Source organism: Scophthalmus maximus, chromosome 10, assembly GCF_022379125.1.
Source record: "Scophthalmus maximus strain ysfricsl-2021 chromosome 10, ASM2237912v1, whole genome shotgun sequence".
NCBI classification, from domain to species: Eukaryota; Metazoa; Chordata; class Actinopteri; order Pleuronectiformes; family Scophthalmidae; genus Scophthalmus; species Scophthalmus maximus.
Genome location: NC_061524.1, coordinates 13,961,750 through 13,982,216, shown reverse-complemented (window position 1 = coordinate 13,982,216; position 20,467 = coordinate 13,961,750). Strand labels below are relative to the sequence as shown.

Sequence of the window (20,467 nt, the reverse complement as noted above, 5' to 3'; positions counted from 1 at the left end):
CTTTTCTTTTTTGTGTATCAGCTGTTTGACTTGGATTTTAAAAAACGAAAAACACAGCAGCTTCTCAAATGTTCTCCAGAAAGACACAATTTATTCACTAGAATCTTCACATTCGAAAATCGCTGATTGTTATAAAACCAACTACATCATTTAATTTCGTGCCGAGTAGATTAGTGTTTTCGTCTTTGTTCAGTGTTCATCACAACTTGAATCAGAATATGCGATTGTTCTACATACACTGCTGATGTGGGGAGTGTACCAGTTGTTTTACACATCAGTTCAAAGACCTTTGGGATATAGCACCCCCATGACCGTCTTCACATAGACGTCATCCGGCTGTGGCTTCCTCTTACTGCCTGGCTGCAGAAACCTGCTGACGGCGGGAATCTGCGTCATCCTGCCCTGGAAAGACTTTTTCACACAGCTTTCAGTATTAGGGGTGTATTTGTTGTATGCTGATATGAATATGATTAAAACATTGCTGGGATTTCAAAGGAACAGTTTATCTATTTTTTATGCTGTCGTTCCTTTGTATATGCGGCCTCACGTGCTATGTCACATTTACCTTGACGTTGGGAAACTCGGCGAGGATTCCAGTGAATTTCTCCTCCAGCATCAAGGTGCATTCAAACAACTGCACGTCCGCAAGGCTTAGTTCACCTCCCACCAGGTATATGTGCCCGGACAGCGCCTGAGGAGTTTGCCAAAGACACACAGTACTCTCTTTTAGTCATCATAAACAATCACACATAATCATCAACGGGCAATTTTGACATATTAGAGCATTTTACATAATATAAACAGGTGTATTGGTACCTTTTCATACACGGGCAGATAACGCTCCTTTGCCTTAGTTTGAATATTGTCCAGTTTTGCTTTTACATCGGTGATGAACGGCAACACCATGATCATCTCCATGACATCCATTGCTCCTTCCGCATACATGTTGATCCTGAGGGAGAGCATCCAGATGAACCGTAACACATCTATACTCCAAAAAAAAAATCACATGATACAGTAGATTCCCTGCATCAGTGCACTAGTAAATGAATGGATCGTACATGACGCGCTCTTTGGGGTCCTTTCCGTGTAGGTTGTACTTCTGAGCAATGTAATGCAGGATCGCCTTGGTCTGGATCAGCTGCATGCCGTCGATCTCCACCATGGGAACCTGCTGGAACATGAGAGCTCCATCTGCAGGGGAAACACGGCAGCAGGTTATGCAGAGTGGTGAAACACCGGTGGGTCTGTGACCACTTGTGTGGTGAAGACACCTGAGAGACCTCTACTTCACAATATGAGCGGTCGGATTGCAAAAATCTCATTTCATTACGATCACTAAGGGGGGTCGTCGTGTTCGTTGTTGAGCAACTCTGGGTTGCGTTGGGTTCAGGCTGGATCAGGAGCAGCTGGTCTTCGCTATACATTCTTGAGGAATGTTTTTCACCTTCAATCCAAGAGGCAGGGCCCACGTTGTGTTTGTTTAGCGGTCACGTGGATAAATGTGAAAGGGAAGGGATTAAAGGGCAGCATCGTAGGATGAGGGATGGCTTTTCCTATTTTGACATAGATGGCTTCCTTCACTTGTCTTCTAACCATCTGTCTTCCCTGTTCTAAAATGTGTTCATCTGTGTCTTCAAATACCTGGGTTTACATACAACCGAGTCCAGCGGCTCCTGATTCAATGTCGCGAAGAGAGGCTGTTTGCTCTGCTTGTTTCTGTGATTACGAAAAGGTCCAGACACGACCTCTGGTTAAAGGTTATAGTTATTAAAAAAGACGGTAACTTAAAACAGTAAGTAGGCTGTGGTCTGGAAATAATTTAGGATAATGTTTGTCCTTCCGGCCGACAGATGGCTTATAAAAATAATAATTACGCAAAAAAATAAATATGCAAACGTGATTTGTCAACAGGTGACGATAATAATATAAACCGGCCCACCTATACATTTGTGTTTGTGTTTGAACGCCGTCGTCTAACCAACTCACCGCTGAGGAGTTTCTCATACTGCTCACGTGTCGTCAGGAGGACCTCGTCGAACTGTGGTGAACAAATTCGGGTCAAAATCAACAGGTTTGAAATTTATTTGAAAAAACAATAACGATTCATTATTTCTTTTTGAAACACAAACGCCTCACTTACCTCGACTTCTGCTACTGCCAGGAGCCAGCGGATCGCCTCCATTCTCCCTCTCCCGTTGAAGTAGTACAGCACAGGTTTTCCTGCCATGGCTTCTGTATTTTGGGAATCTAAATGTGTGTAAAGCTAAAATGAAGAAAGAGAGAGAGACAAATACACATTACATATTAGCGAATAAAAAATAAAAAATGCAGTTGCCAAAACCCCGAGGCGCGTTGACTGACTGACTGACTGACTGACTGACTGACATACTTGCGAAGTGCTCCGGTGTGCTACAGTGGGAAGAAGAATACAGTTGAGGTCGTTATATAACTTCTTTCAGAGGGGGAAACAGAGAGAACAGAGAAACATTGCGATTGGATGTCTGTAACCAATAGAAACGGGGCTCATTAACATTCTCTCGCAAAGCATCATGGGAGCGAGACTAAGTAGCACTGGTAAGGCTAACATTTTGCTAAATGAACGACATATACGTTTACGTTTACAGAACAAGTATTTACAATGTGATACACATTCAATTACTCAAAAACATTTTATTATTTGTCACCGTGACTGTGAACTCGGGGCTTCACGGCCTCTATATATTTGACGCTGCGCACTTGGTAAAGTTGGATGTGAGGGCGATCTGGCTGCGACATCTGTCACCCCATTGATCGCTAGGGTTGATTCGGCTGATCTGGCTGGCTAGGCGGGTGTCCCCTTCCTCCCTCACCACTCCATGTGTGTCCCTCCCGAAGCCCCGCGCTCGGTGGAAGAGGACGACGTCCCCCCCGGAGGACGACCATTCATCGGTATACCAGTAGCTGCGCTCCCTGCTAGAACCTCCAAACAAGCTCAAGGCCCATTTGTAGGAGAAACGTAGGGAAGTCAAGCTCCAAGCTTCAGACACATCCAAATGAGGCGCTGCACGTGGCAGTCTGCCTTACTTTTGACATTTTTGTGTTTTCCCCTGACAGTAGATGGAATATTTTCGGTGTATTTTCGGTGCGTGGACAACACAAAACATCATCTCGGGGGTTTGGGAAACACGATTGTCGTTTTATGGAACAAACAACTAATCGATTTACTAGAGAAAATAATCAACAGATTAATCGAAAATAAAAATTGTAGCCCTACCCTAAACATACACAGTTACACAATGTGCACAGAAGAAAATGACCAAACATGTCCTGCAGTGTTTCCAATCATGTCCTTTATCAATTAAGATGGAACTTATTTTATTAATGATGGTAAATCACTGATGGGCTGTCGTTATCCCTTCTCTCAATGTGTACTGCAGGTTGCCTCTCGGTCCTCCTGTGGGTTGTGCCATGTAGCAAATGGAACGTACCGTTGCGGTTATTTCTGGTCGCAGAATTTATCGTATTCTGATTGAGATGAAATCCCACCGTTAGGTTCACAACGACGTACAGTGCAATGTAATGTAGTAGCAAGAAGACTAACCGGACTGAAAACACAATTTTACTTGTTGATGAAATTACAGCATCGTTCTTTATTCCAATCACATTTATACTAATAGAGACAAAAGCACATTTCATAATGTCTTGACTTCCAGTTAAATTAATTTGAATAAGAGCATCACTATATTCTTGCATGTATTGCATTAACAGTGACATTTTAGTGACCTGGATTAGCCTCTCGCAGATTAATCCAGCTGCCCTGCTGTACCACAGTTCCTGTGCTCAGCCTGTTACAGCCACCGGCATGACATGGAAAATAGTCTCTTAAGTAATATTTAATCAAAGAAAAATATTTAAAAGTCTCAACACATTAAAAGCTTGGTACGCAGTCAAACATTTAATCGTACTCAATAACTGGCTGTTCAATAATCACACCATGTGGATAGAACATGTTTACTTGGATCATTTCACTGCTGAAATTCAACAGATTCATACAATGTGGCGACCACTTGCGTTGCATTCATTTTACTGAAACTTACAGCGTTGCCTTGAATTTCATGTCAAACACTTAATGCACAAATAATAGTTACCAGATTGACAAGTTGAGCGTTATAAAACAAATACAGCAGGAGTGTAAAAAATAATGGCAGAACTGTACAGAGGCAAAGTAATGGGTTGGCTAAAAACAAGTCACAGTGATGTTTTCATAAAGATATAATACGCATATTGTGTATACAGGTTGATGGAACAGCATTCAGCGACATATCCGATATAAAACAGCAGGTACAGGCGTCAACTCTGTCAGACGGTCGTTTGTTTTCAGAGATAGAAAATAAAACACTACACATAGTGGGGGGGGGGCGGTTGCATTTAGCTGTACACGCACATTAAGATATTTTTACAACTTACAACATCCATACAACACATAATGAAACAAAGTTTATTGCTGTGTAAGATGTATGTACAGATTTCGATTACAAAAGAACTAGGCCTACTCTTTGGAGGTGAAAGAGTTCTCGGGAGCGCAGAGCTCTCGTGCAGGGCACAGGTCAGAGCTCCGCGGAGGCCACTAGCGGTGTCCATATTTGGCAGACCAGTCTGTTCGCCCGTGGATAGTCTGTGCCGGCGGACGAGGCAACAGACCTGGATTGGTCTTGTTGGCCAACGGCACGTTGGCGGTGGTGTTCGCCTGACTCCGGCCAGACCGCCATGTTGCATAATCTAAAATGGCAGTAGATGGACAATGAACAATAAACACAACTAGAACTAGAAGACATTGTTTAGTGGTAAAAGGTTCACATCTACAGATTTAGTCGCCATACAAAAGTCTGCACTTACTTGATGCTGTTGATTCGGCTGAGGGACCCTGATGTCCTCTGTGACCAGCAGAACCAGTGTCTTTTTTGTAAAATGATGGCATGTATCCACCTGGGATCGTGTTCGTACCTGATATTCAAAGCAAACAAAGACAGATGCATTAACTTGGACCTAGTTAGAAGAGAGAACGATGAAGATACAGTATAAGATGTTCAAGGAGATTACCGTGTGCGCCTCTGCTCGGCAGAGTCCCTCCAAATGGAATACCACTGTTGCCCCAAAGATGACTTCCACCAAAGTCTTTACTGGCATTTATTGCAATGTTCTTCTTCGTACTAATGCCTGTAGGATACAGTAAGAGATACTCTTTCCTCTTAAAAACATTTGAGAGGTGAAGACCAACACCACAATTGTTCATGAAACAACTAATCCATCAACTGAGACACAGCTGCCCCTTGATTCCACTAAGGAAAGCCTTGAAAAGACAAATTACCTGGTAAATATCTGGACTGCCTCAAGTAATGTTGTTTGGCAGAGGCGGTTCTTGATGGCTCTTGATAGGCTGCGGTCTTGTTCAGGTTTAAAGGTGCATCTTCTTTCCCTCTGGGTCGACTGAAATCCAGAGCATTTCCATATCTGACGGACAGACTACACTCGGTGAGACACGAGGCTACAGATCCTGTGATGTAATCATGTATTAAATTACTACACCATCGACTCTGGCTGATGAAAGGTCAGAACCTCACCTGCTCAGTGCGTCCTCCCCCTGCCGCGACTTCTCAGTGGAGAAGCTGCTTTTTCCCAGAATACTTATGGCTGTCAGATCTGGTTCTTCATATTCGTCCCAGTCTTCACCTTTAAGGTGACCGGTGCCATGGCCCCAACGGCGCCGCCCTCCTTTAGCTTTCATCTGATAGCCCAATAGGTTGGCTTTTTCCGACTCCTGCCTTGTCTGCTAGAAGAACATGGACAACATCAACCGTGTACGTGGTGGAATATGATTTCACGATTACATGTTCGAAGAAACAAATTCTGGTATATTTCTGTAGATATTCTGACTGTCAACCTCTACACACATACCCAAACACCGAATGTTTCAAAGCGAGCCCAGCCTCACCTGGCTCTGGAGACTCTTGTCTACAACGTAGGGAAGATGGCTCTGCGGTGTCCCCTCGCCCTGTTCCTGCTTCAGGATGTGCTTCGGCTGCTGTCCTCGCATCAGCTCCGTGTGCCGTTGGTACATTGCTGCCTGGTCAGCTGCAGACACGGGGGAGGGCTGGATCTGCTGGAGAGGCCTGGAGGGGGGGCAGTGTTGGTTGGGAGGTGGAGGCTGCGAGGGGGGCACGGGTTTAAGCAGCAGGGGTTGCTGCTGCTGCTGCAGCAACATCTGCTGCGACTGTAAAGGAGCCGGCAGGGGCACAAGGCCCGGCTGAGGTCTGCCCTGCTCCAGGATCTGCTGAGGCGTGCCCAAAGCCTGGCCCACGTGGAAGTACGAGTACCTGAGAGACTGTAGAGAGGCGACAATTTGGACAGACATCATCAGCTTTTCATTGTATATGTTCAGCTGTGTGGACATAATTCAAGTGTAGGTCCGACACTGACCTGGGCTGAAGCTGGTCTCTTCTTGGGATCCCACTGAAGGAGGTCGGTCATCAGATGGACGGCTTCAGAACTGGCATTCGGGATCAGGGTCTTCAGATTACTGGGAACACACTGAGGCCAACGGAAGTTCATCGCACTTGCCAGCTGGAATCCCTCAGGCCAGTCATTCTAGAGGGAGAAAGATGCAGCCCATCTCAGACTCTGCAAGTACTGCAGATCTACCTACAACATTTGTTTTTATTGACAGGAAAAGTCAATGAAAGAATAGTGAGTGGTGACCTCTGACACAGGTCAAATACTTGCAGTGCTTGACACTATTATAGTAGATTTAGAATTAAAGACCGGCCCATTGAGCTTTTAATTCAAATATGTTGTCACAAACAATCCACAATCTTTTTTCTCCACCTTCCAGCGTTGGCTGTTAAGAGCAACACTTTTGTCAACTGTCAGACAACACCTTTATTAAACACTTGTATCTGTTCACTCTCACCTTGACCTAATCTATATTCTATCAGTAAAATCCGAATGCAGTTTTTTTTCGTATGTGCTTTTGCTCGTAATATATATTACCTTCTTTGGTGTGCCCAAAACTTGGCAAATCTTGAAGATGGTGTCCACTTCACTGGAGCCTGGGAAAAGAGGCCTGAGAGTATAAAGCTCTGCCATGATGCAGCCGACAGCCCATTGGTCTATGGGCGAGCTGTAGGATGAGGATCTGAGGAGCACCTCTGGGGCTCTGTACCTGGTCAGAAAAAAAAAAGAAAAAGAGAGGATGCTGGGGCTTGAATGCACTCAACAATGGCACGTGCTTGTATTTAGTGCTGAGTAAGAGTTCACAAAGTTGACTCACCATCTAGTCGAGACGTAGTCTGTGTATGGCGGTCGAGATCTGATCTCACGGGCGAGCCCAAAGTCTGCGATTTTCACCAGCTCCGGGCCCATGCACAGAAGGTTCTCTGGTTTCATGTCCCTGTGAAAAAACCCTAACAAAGACACAACTGCGTGACCTTCTCAACTGAAAGAACATCAAAACATTACATTTGTGCCGTGTGAAATTTAGCATCCTGGAGTCGTAAAAAAAACAGTATTCATAAACACATACCGTGTTTATGAATGAACGCGAGCCCCTGAAGTATCTGAAACATAATATTTCTCACTGCAGATTCCGGAAACAACCGAGTCCTGCAGCAAAAAAACCCCAAAAGACCAAAATCTCAATCAGTTAAACAACTCTAAGCACTTCTCAAATTTGGTTTCAAATGTGGATGTAATAATTCACCAAATAACAGCTTTACACACCTGTCTTTCATTAGCTGATACAAGTTTTCCTTCATATACTCAAATACGAAGTACAAGTGGTCATTCTCTCGAATCACCTCCTTCAGTTTGATCACATTGGCATGATTGAGTTTCTTTAAGGACTGAAAAAGTAAAGAGAGGATATGTTAAGAGTGTGTGGGAGCCGGCATAAAGAACAACAAATAAAATGTTTGAAATAAAAAGTAAATCTAACCATGCTGAATAATACACACACGCCACTGCAGCACATTCAAAAGCACAGCGTACAACTAGAAAACAAAACCCCTCTAAGTAAAACAGGGCTTGTGTAGTTTGGGGATAAAAGCTGTTAAGGTGGGATTTAAAGCTCACAATTTAAAGGGGAAAAATAAAGAGAGTAATATAAAGCAGGATGGAGATACAGTACACTGTTCCCATGCACCGGGATGATACAAGTTCAACCATGCTACATTTTTAGTAAGGAGGAAAAGCTGTAAAAGGGATTTTGAGATTGTATGGTTTGACATGCGGCAATTATAATCCAGTAAGCGGGACTCGGGGGACCAGCGCACTCTACACATGTTTTGCTGCGTTAAGGTCAAGCTCTAGGAAAGAGGGTGTGTTGGCCGGGGATGGGAACCAGAGCTAGAAACCAACAACAGCACACAAGAATCACCTTCTACTCATACTGCTGGTGTGTGACTTTGTGCTGCGAGGGCATTTCGACAGTAACAAACCAAAGAGGTGTGAAAGGAAACAACAGAGAGCGGTTTTAAAATATTTGACCACTGGGCGTAAATGTAGAGTATGTTGAATCTATATATATCGTCATTGCATCACCCACAAATCAACAGCTTCTGTAGTCGACACAAAAAAATGAAAAATCAATCCAAGCAGAAATATGAAGTCATTGACTGCGACACTAAAAACTAATTACCCAGTCACTGCAACAGAACAGGTGACAGCCTCTGTGACGTAAAACATTACATGTGATGCTAAATATAGGCCCATGCAATTTAATTTGATATAAAAATGGACTCTTCATTCTTATAATAAACAAAAATGAAACCAAAACTCTAAATAACACACTTTCCCTGATTTTTTTCCAGCCACAATCCTGCTGTGCTATTAAAATGTGTGAAACTGTTAAAAATTATGAAAAGATGAACTCACCTTGACTTCACGGAGGTTCATGCATTCTTCCCAGGAGTAGAATTTCCTTTTCATTCTGAGAAAAAAAAATATATTGTTCCTCTATTCATCTTGCTGGTAAATGAAATGAAATTGCATATCAGTCTCTTTTTAAGATACTGTCAAGTCTAATAATGGCAAAATAAAAAGTCCACACTTGATGATAACACTGTAGCTGCCCCACAGTGTTTGCATAATCCATGTCATAACACTGACCACTGGCTGATAGAGAAAACAATATGCAGTATGGTGAAGAAACATCAGCTCTAAACTAGAAAAGAAAAACAAATCTACAGCCGGCTGAAGTGCAACACGCACAACTTCCCGATACTCACTTCTTTATGGCTACTAGTTCCCCCGACTCCAGACTGCGGCCCAGGATCACCGAGCCGTAGGTGCCGTCGCCGAGCTGTCGGATGTTGGTGTATCTATTCATCGTGCTTGTGCTCCCACAGCATCGTCTGCAGGCGGATGATAACCGGGCGGATAATGGAGATGCGTTCGCCTCCCGCTGCTGAGTGCAGCCAGATTTTCCTGTGACAACAGCAGAAGACCACGGGCCGAGTCGGAGGACTCATGGTGTCGTGGACTCGCCTCCTTCGAGCTGAGAAGGTGAGGGGTGGATGACATGGAGGGGGGGAGACGATGACTGTTGTTATTCATGTAGTTGTATAATTCATGGGCCATAATAAACAAGGATGATCTCACACTTAACTACAGAGTGAGACATTATATAGTATGAAAACTTGACAGTACAGCCCCCTCGCCGTGTTCCAATATTCCTATGATATTACAAACAAAGACGACTCTTTATGCAAAAATGATACACAACTACAGGTACGTGCTGAGAAGGGGGGCTCCATCCATCCTTCCTCCCGTTCCTGCCTACATCATCTGATGATGATGATGATGATGCACCTGGAGCAGGAGCCACAGCTGTATCGGCACGTGACATTGAATTGTGGGGAGTTGGAAATAAACACCAATGCATATTGAGTAGTGAACATGTTATGAACGTGTTTAACCGTCACAGGCGGCGACGAGCTGACGTAGAGCCTACATCCTTTAACAACACGCTGTTTTCACACCGTTCTTCGCTCGGTTCAGCTAACATTAGCTGCCGTGTCTCTAGTTTGGTTGGTGCGGAGTTCAAACGAACGCGACGGTGGCTTAGCACCGAATATCCATTATTACTACTCTACTCTACCTCACTTGTTAGCTCCAGCTGTTGTGGTTAAGCTAACACTGCGCTAACTAACGGTAGCAGATCACGTGGTACAATTAGCGCTAATTGCTGGTGCTGGTGCTCGGTGGCCCAGCTGCTTTCACACCGAATGTTCTCTGGACTCAACGAGAAAGCACAACGACCAGCACAGAAGAAGAAGAACAACAACAACAACAACAACTCACCCTCCTCGGGTCAAGTCGACGACAACACATAGCGGAGCATCCGTAGTCCGCGTTCAACAACTGGCTGACTGGAAAATAATCTGCTGCCGGTGATAACCGCATCCAGAGAATGCGCTCAACACACACACAGAAACACGCGCATGCACACGAACAACATAAATAAGATTCCAGCCAGGCCCTTCGGTTCGAGGGGAGCTCGTCGTAATCTCGCGTTGCTGCGAAAAACGGCCTGCGATTTCCATCAAAGCAAATCACAGATCTCCCAAGATACAACGCGAGACTAAAATACGCATCCGCGTCTCTGTCCCGGTCGCGTGAACCTCCTTCGTCTGCAAAATAAAATAGACGCCTCTTTAAGGCTATTCGATACGATGTATGTTCGATTCTTTGTTTTTACTTTCTGACTGCATATCGTGTGCGTGTGCGCGCGCGCGCGTGCGTGCGTGTGAGCAGATGAACACACTGCGCCATTTCGCTAAATCTTTTTTCTGTTTATTTTTTTAATTATTTTGTTTAAATGAATCACAAATTTTACAAAGGTAAACGCCGTTATTAGATTCGTTCACAACACAGGAACGATAAAAGGGCACGACATTAAAAAAAAAGATAAAACGAGAAAGATTTCTCGCCGCAAGGCAAAGACGGAAGTGAGCGAGTGTTACTCTCTTGCTCTGCATTCATCTTCTTTTGGTCTCCTACAGTGCAGGAGACGGTTCACTTACGGAACATGTTCATTTTTGCTAAAAAAAAATTACACGAACAAGAAGTGCAACACAAAATTGCTAAATTTACTGAAGTAACTTATCTAAGAGCAGTAAGGCTACAGAGTGCATCGTAGAATTAGTTGGTTACACCCTGTTGCTAAAACAATCAATAAAGCTGACATCTTTGAGAAGTCAGTGGAAGTATATACGGTTTACAGCAGGAATACAGACCACCTGTGCAGCAGATTGTAATTGTATTAATTCAATCATCTTTTATAAATATTTTTTAATAATTATTGTCTCCAGATTGATTGGAGAACAATAATTATAATAGCTTTTTTTTGCAAAAGTGCATCTCTGAAAGTTATTAGTGTTGAAATGTAAACTCTTCCAAAAAAAAGGATCATAGGATCAGAATTGACCTTAAACACCTTACATTTAATCTGTAAATGTACTTTGCTCCATCTCAGACACACACACAAACACACACACACACACACACACACACACACACACACACACACACACACACACACACACTTACTTGCACACATTTTGGAAATCCTGGTTTTATTGTAAGCTATGCAAAAAACTTTTGCAGGCATTTTGATGGCTTTGACAGAGCACTGCTCTCAAGTATCTGCCCAAACTAGCCACTCACTGTTGCTTGCAGAACCGTCTGCCCAGCTGCTGGACACGCTGTTTGCAGCTCAGTCATTGGACAAAACTTACTCAACAGCTTTTTGGACCCAGAGAGTTTGACACATTTGCGGTGTGCAAGCCCTGAAGAAGACACCAGTGGACTTATTCCACGTTTTACAATGATCTTGATGGCAGTTTTGGACATCACAATAGTTAAATAATAACTGGGAGCTAAGGGTACCAGCTCTTCGGTGACACGCTACTTCCAGGGATGTATAACAATGTTAATTTCGAGGTGAAATGGTCTAATCGGGGGGCCGATCAGGTAAGAGTCTTTCTCAACCATGTGGTTTGTGGAGCTTCTGGATGCAGAGGAGGGCGTCTGATTTCGTTGATCAGTTGAATGACCCTGTCTATGCAAATGTCACATTTCGATTAAGTTAAACAAAAATGCTATAGTGCCTAAGATGAGGTCACAATCTTGATAGTTGTGAAAGCAGGCAACTTGATGTGAGGGTTATATAATTATCATACTTATAGCAAGGAATCTCTGTCTGGCTATATGTGGCTGGCCTATCTAAAGAACTGTTCATCTGATCTGCTTCACACTTGGCACGCGTATTGTTAAGGGCCCAGGGAAGAGCAGTGTCGCATTTGGTGCCATTTGGACACGTGATACATCCAAAATTGTATAAACTTTAAACAACCAGGAGCACAGCACAGCACAGCACTCTGCAGTAGTAGGTAGACTGCAGACCAAGTTGAACATGTCTTCTTCTAAGTCCAGGGTGTGCCTTCATCCACAGGGTGCCGCCCATTCGCAACAGTTCCCTACAATGTTCCAAACATTTACGAACTACAACCAAATTCTTTTTCGCCGCCATATGCTTGACTCTATAATTGCAGTGGTTATCTCAGATTATGCGAAATATGCCTCGGCCTCGATTATTCGATTAGTTGTTTGATTCATAAAATGTTGAAAAAATGTCCATCGTGTATTCCCGAGCCACCAAGATGATGTTTTTTTTTGTCTGCAAACCGAAGATATTAATTTTACTGTCACCGAGGAGCAAAGAAAGCGGAAAATATTCACATTTAAGAAGCTGAAATCAGAGAAGTTTGCCTTTTATTCCATAAAAAACTACTTGAACCAATTAATCGATTAGCAAAAAATAGTTTGCGATTAATTTAGTAGTCTGACTGCACCGGTCACTTTACAAAGACTCTGAGGAACACTTTGTCACTTTCATCAGTGCCCTTTACATTTATTACATTTAATCTGCACTCCATGTCCTTTATATTTGACATTTTCAATTTATTCTATTTATTTAGTTTCCTCTATATTACACATACTGTACAGTATTTCCTTTCTATTGCACATTTTCCTATTTCTTTAGCTTTTCTATCCTGTGTGGTTTTGCCTGACTCTTACTTTTTGCACTATTTAGAATTTATTTATTGTACATATTACTTTTCTTATTTTCTTATTTTTGTTTATTTGTTTTGTACTATTGCACCTTGGGTCCCAGACAAACGTTTTTTTTCAATTCCTCTGTATGTCTGGGGCAATATTGCAGGAATTGACAATAAAGTTGACTTGACTTGACTTGATTGTTTTGAGGGCCTGGGCATGTCTTGAAAACTCTCAGCACATTTCACATGCGTGTCTGGTCTGGCGAAAAAAGTATATATATTCTTATGGGTCTAGCGCGTCGGGGCAGGGCGAAATGAAGCTTTCTTCCTTTTTTGTTAAGGAAGCAACTTAAATGGTAGAAGTTGTTTTCAGTAGAAAACTGCCCCGCCCCTCTCCTATCCGCCACGCCCCCTCTCTGCCCCGCCCCCTCCCGGCTCCTGGAACTTCCCCGCACGTCTTGACTTCCTGTGGAGCTCCGGGGCCACTCAGCGAGATGGCTGCATTCCTCAGAGCTCGAAAATATGTCCGTAGTGTTGTGCGTTTCTCCGACCGTGACCTGTAAACGCTAGTGAACAGACCGTGTGTAGAGAGAGAGGCAGAAATACAAGCGAGAGAGAAGACCTGCCGGTCGAGCTGTCATGGTAGGCCGCCGCGCCTTTATCACTTATTTCGCGGGGAAACGAGTTAGCTAGCTAGCTTGCTAGTTAGCTGACGTAGCTAACGTCCCCTGGTCGTCCACCTGTAGTGCGCGGTGCCTGACGTGTCCGTCCCGGATTAGCTCACAGCTTTGTTTACAAACTGCAGCACGACTCCGCGACCCGAGCACGGCGACAAATCCCTTCAACTATCGACACGCTGCTGTCAGTCTGTAGCAGATACAATGTATATATGTATATTGAGACGTTAGCATTCCCCAGTGTTTAGCTACACATGGTCGTGTTGGACACTTGTTACCGGAGGCGCGATGGTGTTTTTAACAACCAGTGGTGGAGGACGTAGTTCAGATCAGTTAGTTAGTTAAGTAGAAAGCACTAATACGACACTGTAACATGCTCCAAAACACGGGTATGAATCATGAAATGTGCCAAAATGCTCTAATGTGAAATAAAACGCCCCTGTGAGTGTTACACAACTAGTGTGTTTATGATTATTCTTAGTGACGCACCAATGTGTCAACGGAATATTATGTCGCAGCTGATTGGCCTGGAGCTAAAATAAACAACTTTTTTTGCCAGCCTATCGACTTGCTATTGTAATTTTTAAAAGAATTTCAAGAAAAGCACAATCGAGTTATCATAATAACTGTAAACTCCTGGTGTGTTTTTGTATGTAATGAATTCATCTGCAAAGTAACTTGAAACTGCAGTGGACTAATAAATAGTTTTATGAAAAAGTTCCTTGTTGGGGAGTAGAAGTATCAAAAAAGATTGAAAACAAAGTGCCTCAAATTTATATTCCACAGTTCTTGGGTAAATATACTTTGTTTCGTGCTACTCTCCTCTCCGCATTGTTCTTCCACATCGAACATGGCACACGTGTCCGAGGGAAGAGGTGGCAGAAAAGCAACGATGGGGGGATCTTTTTTCTTTCTCTTCACTATATGCACACCGCAACGTTTAAACTGAAATGTCTTTGCAACACAACACAACACAACACAATAATGTATATGCTGGTTTACTCTGAAGAACGGGCCTAATTCACCTGAGAACATAATCTGCATGAAAACACAGTGCATCCAAAAGCCAAACCAACTGCGCAACAGCAGCATGTCACCAAATGAATAAATGTAATAGACCAGGTTTCGAGGATAAACGGCTCCTGTTATTAGTTTAAGTAATACTTCTCTTCTTTGTTGTGAAGGCTGATAAATATGCCGATATTGGAGGTGCAGTAGAGGATGAAGATGAAGGTTCAGACGACCCAAACCTTCAGGTAAAAAAATCATGATTAATATTTAATTTTCTAATTTCGAAATTATTATGCTATATTAATGGCATTTGCATCTATGTCTCAAGCAATATGATTCTAATCATTTTCTGCTTGTTGTTCCGATGAAAACTGTTGACAGGGTGTGGTCCCCCAACCTGCCCTGTCTATATAAACAATGGTTACATGAACAAGTATGTGTTCATGAACACTTGCGGTTCCACTTCAGAAACAACTTATTGCAAAAACATTGCAGAGAACCCCTGAACGCTCAAGAATTTCTTTTGCCACTTGGTAATGTTTGAATTGAACTGCAGCTGGAGCTCAACGCGTTCAGAGCCCAGTGGATGTCCGAACTCAAGCCGAGCTCCGGAGCAGGTGGAACCAGTGAGCGACTGCTGCGAGCAAAAGGGCTGAGAAGGACCCAAGACATTGCTCGGGAGCAGAAAGTGAGTTGTGCAATGGTTTCTTCGGGTTGAGATTCATTCCTTTGTGTATTGTAGTGTGTGCTGTCAGTGAAATTTACAGTGCTGTTGGAATGACTGACATGAGTCACCTCCCCTCAGGCCACAGAGCTGTTCTTGAGAGCAGTGCAGGAAGAGCAGAATGGAGCCGTCTATGAAGGTACGTCTGTAGAACCTACGTGGCGTTCATAATCACCGGTGAGAGGACGAGATGTTACGTTCACCACAAAAAACAGATACTTCAGAAACTGACAAATGCCATAGATCATTTGTAGAGTCAGCTTGTGTAAAATGCCACATTGTATCAGATTTTCTAACCGTCAGTCACTGTTTTATACGTGGATGATATCAGCAATTCAGAGGTCAAATGTTTAATATAACATATAGTTTTGTAAGTATGACTAACCTTAGCAGGAATCACATTTCTTGAGCTATATTATCTTATCTATGCATAATGTGATGTCTTTAATTTCAGCTATCAAGTTCTATCGCATGGCTATGCAGCTTGTGCCTGACATTGAGTTTAAAATAAACTACAGCCGTCCTCCCGACGCAGACCGAGTGGGAGGAAACTAGTAAGTTTTTTGGGATGTCAACTGTTGATTAGCTTAGTATAAGGCGAGGCGGTAATAATGTGTGTTTTGCATAAACTGTGTTTCTTTTAAAACTAAAGAATCAACCTGGTAGAAGGCATCTTTGAAATTACATTTTTGTACTCATGAAAAAGTTGATGCAGAGTCCTCATCTCTTTAATCATCGAGGAAAAGCGTCTGCCATATGAATGAATGGGTAGATTTATTAAAAGGAGAGATCTTTTCAATTACGTTGATAGAGTAACAGATGTTAAAGCTGAAGAGTCACCCAGGTTGGATAATGTGTTCCGAGCCATTTAACAGTGTGGAGGCTTGAATGAGAGGAAGAGGTACTCTGGCTTCTTAAACGTAACATAGCATATTTTGTTTTTGCAGCACGGAAGACAGTGATGTTGATGGTGATATCGAGGATCTACTGGGCTACTTTGAGCAGCAGCTCACCCTGGAAAGCTCCTCTCCAAAGATCTGCACTCCTGAGTTGGAAATGACTCAGACGCACATTTCAGGTAAAAATCTGTCAATTCTATTAAATTGGAAACACGTAGTACGTCATTAAAACTCATATTCAATATAACTGATTTGTTCCTTATTTTATTTGTCTGCAGCCTTGCCGCTGGAAATCCTGATGTTCATATTTCGTTGGGTCGTGTCAAGTGAACTGGACATGCGAGCCCTGGAGCAGCTCTCTTTGGTTTGCCGGGGGTTTTATGTTTGTGCAAGGTCAGAACAGATTTCATGTGCAACAGCTTGCTTTTCTCAGGGTTTGCCTGTGAGGGTCTCTGTGTTGCTGCACAATAAATGGAGTCATTAAAAGCCAGTTATGTATATATGGTTTTAGGCTCACCCAATCTTATTTTTTTTGTCTTCACTTTTCATTTCTCTCCAGAGACCCTGAGATTTGGCGTTTGGCCTGTTTTCGAGTGTGGGGACGGAACTGCATCAAAGTTGGACCCTTCAAATCCTGGAGAGAGATGTTTCTGCAAAGGCCCCATGTCCGTTTTGATGGTAATCAAGTATTTTACAATTACACATCTAGGACTCTCGGTCATAGTTTATTAGACCAGTACTGATATCTTATATTTCTCTATATGTGTAATGTGAAGCTTCTGTTTCCAGTTTGCTGGCTCTGTTGAGAACAAACTTCACTGGTACTGTTAGTTTTAGGGTTTTTAAGATACTCATATTTATGTATTGAAATATCTCAGGGGCAAGTTTTAAGATAATAATTAATGATATTTTATGTGCAAAACGCCAGTTCTAAGACCATATTGCTGAAATTGCCACCTGCACGCCTGATACTGACAAACGCTGCTGCCAGTGCACTAATGAATCACTTTTCCGTTGCTGCTACACTGCTGATCCAGTGAAGATTTACTGGATGTTGAATTTTCCACTGATATTATTTTCACAGGAGTCTATATCAGCAAAACATCATACATCCGTCAAGGAGAGGAATCACTGGATGGATTTTACAGGGCCTGGCACCACGTTGAGTACTACAGGTAGATGTTTGTGACGTTTAGCTTTCTTTCTCTTATGTGCATGATTTGTCGAGACAGCAAAATGAAGTTGTTTATTTTTTCAGGTACCTCCGGTTCTTCCCTGACGGCCACGTCATGATGCTGACCACCCCCGAAGACCCTCTGTCCGTCGTTCCTCGTTTGCGTACTAGGAACACCAGGTCAGACCATCTCGGTTTTCTACAAACTCTTGCTGGAATTGACGTTTGCGACTTCAGAAATGATTTCCCCGTGTTGAGTACCAGCACTTTTCATGACTGTGGAATCTTGTTTCATTTCACAGAATGGATTCTGTTCTGCACGGGCATTTCCGTCTGTCACAGGAGACCGACAATCAAACCAAAGTTTTTGCTGTTGTCTGCAAGAAAAAGGAGGATGTGAGAATACAACATTTTTTATGTCTCACACTTGTGTCTGTGGAGTTTCATATGTATCCAGGACATAGTCACACTGATAAAGCTTGAGCCTGTTAGTAGTAATTCTAGTATTCAGTTGAAATTGGCCTTCTTGTGTTATATACTTGCACCTATGCTTGGCTCAAAACGTCTAACTGACTTACAAAATGGCTTATTTATTCCAGCAGTATACTAAAATTGATATATGAATTGCTTCACTTATTTTTGTTATATCGTTTTATTTAATTCTACTTTATATTATATCATTTTTATTTTATTGTCTATTTTATTCAGTTTTTATTTTAACTGGACTCATTCTGTCTTTGGGCTGCTGTGATACGAATATATATTATTCTTGAACAGAAAGGGGCAGAGATTCAAAGGAATCGGTTCTGCAGGCGGAACCCAGCTCCCGAGGCTGAACACATCTTCCACGTGGGACTGCATGTGTCCTCTGGGGGGCGCCAGAGTCTCAGTAAGCTGGCGTGGATCCACCACTCCTGCCACATCACATACAAGTAAGACACACTATCAGTAGTAGCTGAAACTCAAATTAGTTCCCTTGATGGTCACATGATTGACGTTAATTATGTTTTTTTAAGGCTGACTGGGGAAACGGTTGTCACAACGTTTGACCTGGACACGATGTATTCACCCTTCTCCCTTGCACGTGTGAAGAGTTTCACTGCTTTCTCCGAGCAGCCCCTTTAAGCAGCATGGAGACCTGCACGCCATCCCACAAAGAACACAGCAAAAGTTCACACATCATTTTGATGAAGTGCATACTTTCTCAGTTGGTTTGATTTGCGCTGCAGCTGGCTAACATATTAACCCTTGTGTGTCCTACACGCGAACATGTTATGTTTCAGGTTTACATAATAGAGTACTACTTATTTTTCTGATTTCAGAAGTGAAAGCAATGTGCTGAGAGCTAAAATTATTAGCAACCTTTCCCCCACCTGTTCCAAGCAAAGAATGTTCATACTGTTTTTGTTTCATGGTGCACCTTATCCCTCAAATAAACAGTGATGAACAGAAAATGCTCTCATGGGCCGATTTGATTTGTTCAAACTGAATGAGTTGTATCGACAAGTACGTCACGGGGTAGATTTTAGAAGATGTAAAAATTAGGGAGGTTTTCTTTACTAGATTTCCCTAACAATACTTCAGTGTGCGATGGCCACTGAAGGACAGATCACGATCCGAGACCTTGGTGCTCACCTACGTGTGAAAATATGATACATCTCAGTGAAATTTTAGACGTCCTATTACACAACCTCAGTGAATAGACAGTGCAGATGCCATTTCAGACTTCTACATCATTTGTCTTGCTGAGGACACATGGGTATAATCCACGTATTACATTTTCTGGGAACCAAGCACAGACAGATCAAACAGGATTTGCAGAGAGAGAGAAAAAAAAGTTGTATTGGATTAGGATAAAAATGATTTGTGGCTGGTTGGTTTGGGTTTTTCAAAAAATATTCAAAAGGAACCAGTCTTGCAAATTCCAAATAAAAATAATTAAATTAAGTCTTCTATAGAAAGAAAAAAAAAATGTGGGGCAAACGCAGACAATGCGAAATAAAAAGAACTTAAAAGTTCTTGACTTGACTGTAATTTGAGAAAGTCTTTATTTTAATGCTGTCAAACACATCATGTTCTTACTTTAATTAATTCTGTTACATTTTCATTTGTCACAGAGCTAAAGCACCCCAGACGAATGCATACAAATGCTTTGTATTTTGTATTTATTTCCTAAGGTGCAGTAGAATGACTAAAATCCCTTGAGATGACAACCAGGTCATATCAGAAGTTATCGACAGTTCCTAACATATTTTAAGTCTGTTATTAAACTCTTAATACGCGCATTACCCCAAAAAGTCCAACTTTACCTTTAACTAAACTGTTAACTGTTGGATTTCACAGTTTTCCCTGTGAACAGGTTTGTTGACGATTTATGTCTGACATGAAATAGTTGTTGCGGGTCATATACAACCTCTAAGCACTTGTGTAGTGGATGTGAAATACAGACCACCTATGGTCACGCTAAAGTGAGTCTGACACGTAACTTAGTGTGGATTAACAAAGAAAAAAATTACATATGCTGCTTTACTGCTAAAACCTCAAATACTCATGCCGTCCTCTCTGTCTCCCCCAGGCCTCTGTAAAATCAGTAAGGCATTGTTTGCACGGTGACTGGCCAGCAGACACACCAGCAAAGCTCACAAACAGTTGCTCTGTCCTCCAAACGTGTGCTCTGCGTGACACACACACTCACCCGTATTCCAGTGCATAAAGTCTGCACAGCTCTGATGAGGAGGAGATGGGAGTGATGCTACTTAAGTGGAAAGGACTGAGGGGAGTAATGGGGGGTGTCTGTGCTGGCTCACCCTCAGTGGCTTGTCCTTTTGACTGGAACTCCCTGAGTCAAAGCAGCTGTCAACATCAGCACAGTCAACGTTGTGTTA

At 42.6% G+C, this 20,467-nt stretch overlaps 3 protein-coding genes across 7 annotated transcripts; 1 reads left to right on the top strand and 2 right to left on the bottom strand.

The window, feature by feature from the left end:
• Positions 1–64: 64 nt before the first annotated feature.
• On the bottom strand, positions 65–2,507 carry gsta.1 (glutathione S-transferase, alpha tandem duplicate 1). Its single transcript, XM_035607138.2, has 7 exons — positions 2,393–2,507; positions 2,144–2,266; positions 1,990–2,041; positions 1,062–1,194; positions 817–952; positions 566–691; positions 65–411 (listed from the first exon to the last, which is right to left on the bottom strand). Exons 2-7 carry the CDS (start codon positions 2,228–2,230, stop codon positions 280–282), a joined length of 666 nt encoding a protein of 221 aa, XP_035463031.1. The 5' UTR covers positions 2,231–2,266; positions 2,393–2,507; the 3' UTR covers positions 65–279.
• A 1,415-nt stretch (positions 2,508–3,922) lies between these two features.
• LOC118284308 (serine/threonine-protein kinase ICK-like) lies at positions 3,923–10,692 on the bottom strand. Of its 4 annotated transcripts, none has more exons than XM_047335322.1 (14): positions 10,339–10,692; positions 9,264–9,532; positions 8,911–8,965; positions 7,759–7,880; positions 7,562–7,641; positions 7,310–7,442; positions 7,030–7,201; positions 6,460–6,627; positions 5,975–6,364; positions 5,604–5,812; positions 5,351–5,505; positions 5,083–5,199; positions 4,879–4,986; positions 3,923–4,761 (listed from the first exon to the last, which is right to left on the bottom strand). In XM_047335322.1, the coding sequence occupies exons 2-14, from the start codon at positions 9,362–9,364 to the stop codon at positions 4,610–4,612; spliced, it is 1,962 nt and encodes a 653-aa protein (XP_047191278.1). In that variant the 5' UTR covers positions 9,365–9,532; positions 10,339–10,692; the 3' UTR covers positions 3,923–4,609. The 4 variants fall into 4 exon arrangements, with proteins under 4 accessions (XP_047191278.1, XP_047191280.1, XP_047191279.1 ...); XM_047335324.1 differs by having other exon boundaries at positions 5,351–5,469; XM_047335323.1 differs by having other exon boundaries at positions 5,604–5,809; positions 10,339–10,691.
• A 1,191-nt stretch (positions 10,693–11,883) lies between these two features.
• fbxo9 (F-box protein 9) lies at positions 11,884–19,036 on the top strand. Of its 2 annotated transcripts, none has more exons than XM_035605025.2 (13): positions 11,884–12,009; positions 14,959–15,030; positions 15,342–15,473; positions 15,591–15,648; positions 15,964–16,063; positions 16,457–16,587; positions 16,687–16,801; positions 16,968–17,086; positions 17,493–17,583; positions 17,667–17,762; positions 17,885–17,978; positions 18,360–18,514; positions 18,599–19,036. In XM_035605025.2, the coding sequence occupies exons 1-13, from the start codon at positions 11,956–11,958 to the stop codon at positions 18,705–18,707; spliced, it is 1,326 nt and encodes a 441-aa protein (XP_035460918.1). In that variant the 5' UTR covers positions 11,884–11,955; the 3' UTR covers positions 18,708–19,036. The 2 variants fall into 2 exon arrangements, with proteins under 2 accessions (XP_035460918.1, XP_035460919.1); XM_035605026.2 differs by lacking the exon at positions 11,884–12,009 and adding an exon at positions 13,551–13,739.
• Positions 19,037–20,467: the final 1,431 nt, after the last annotated feature.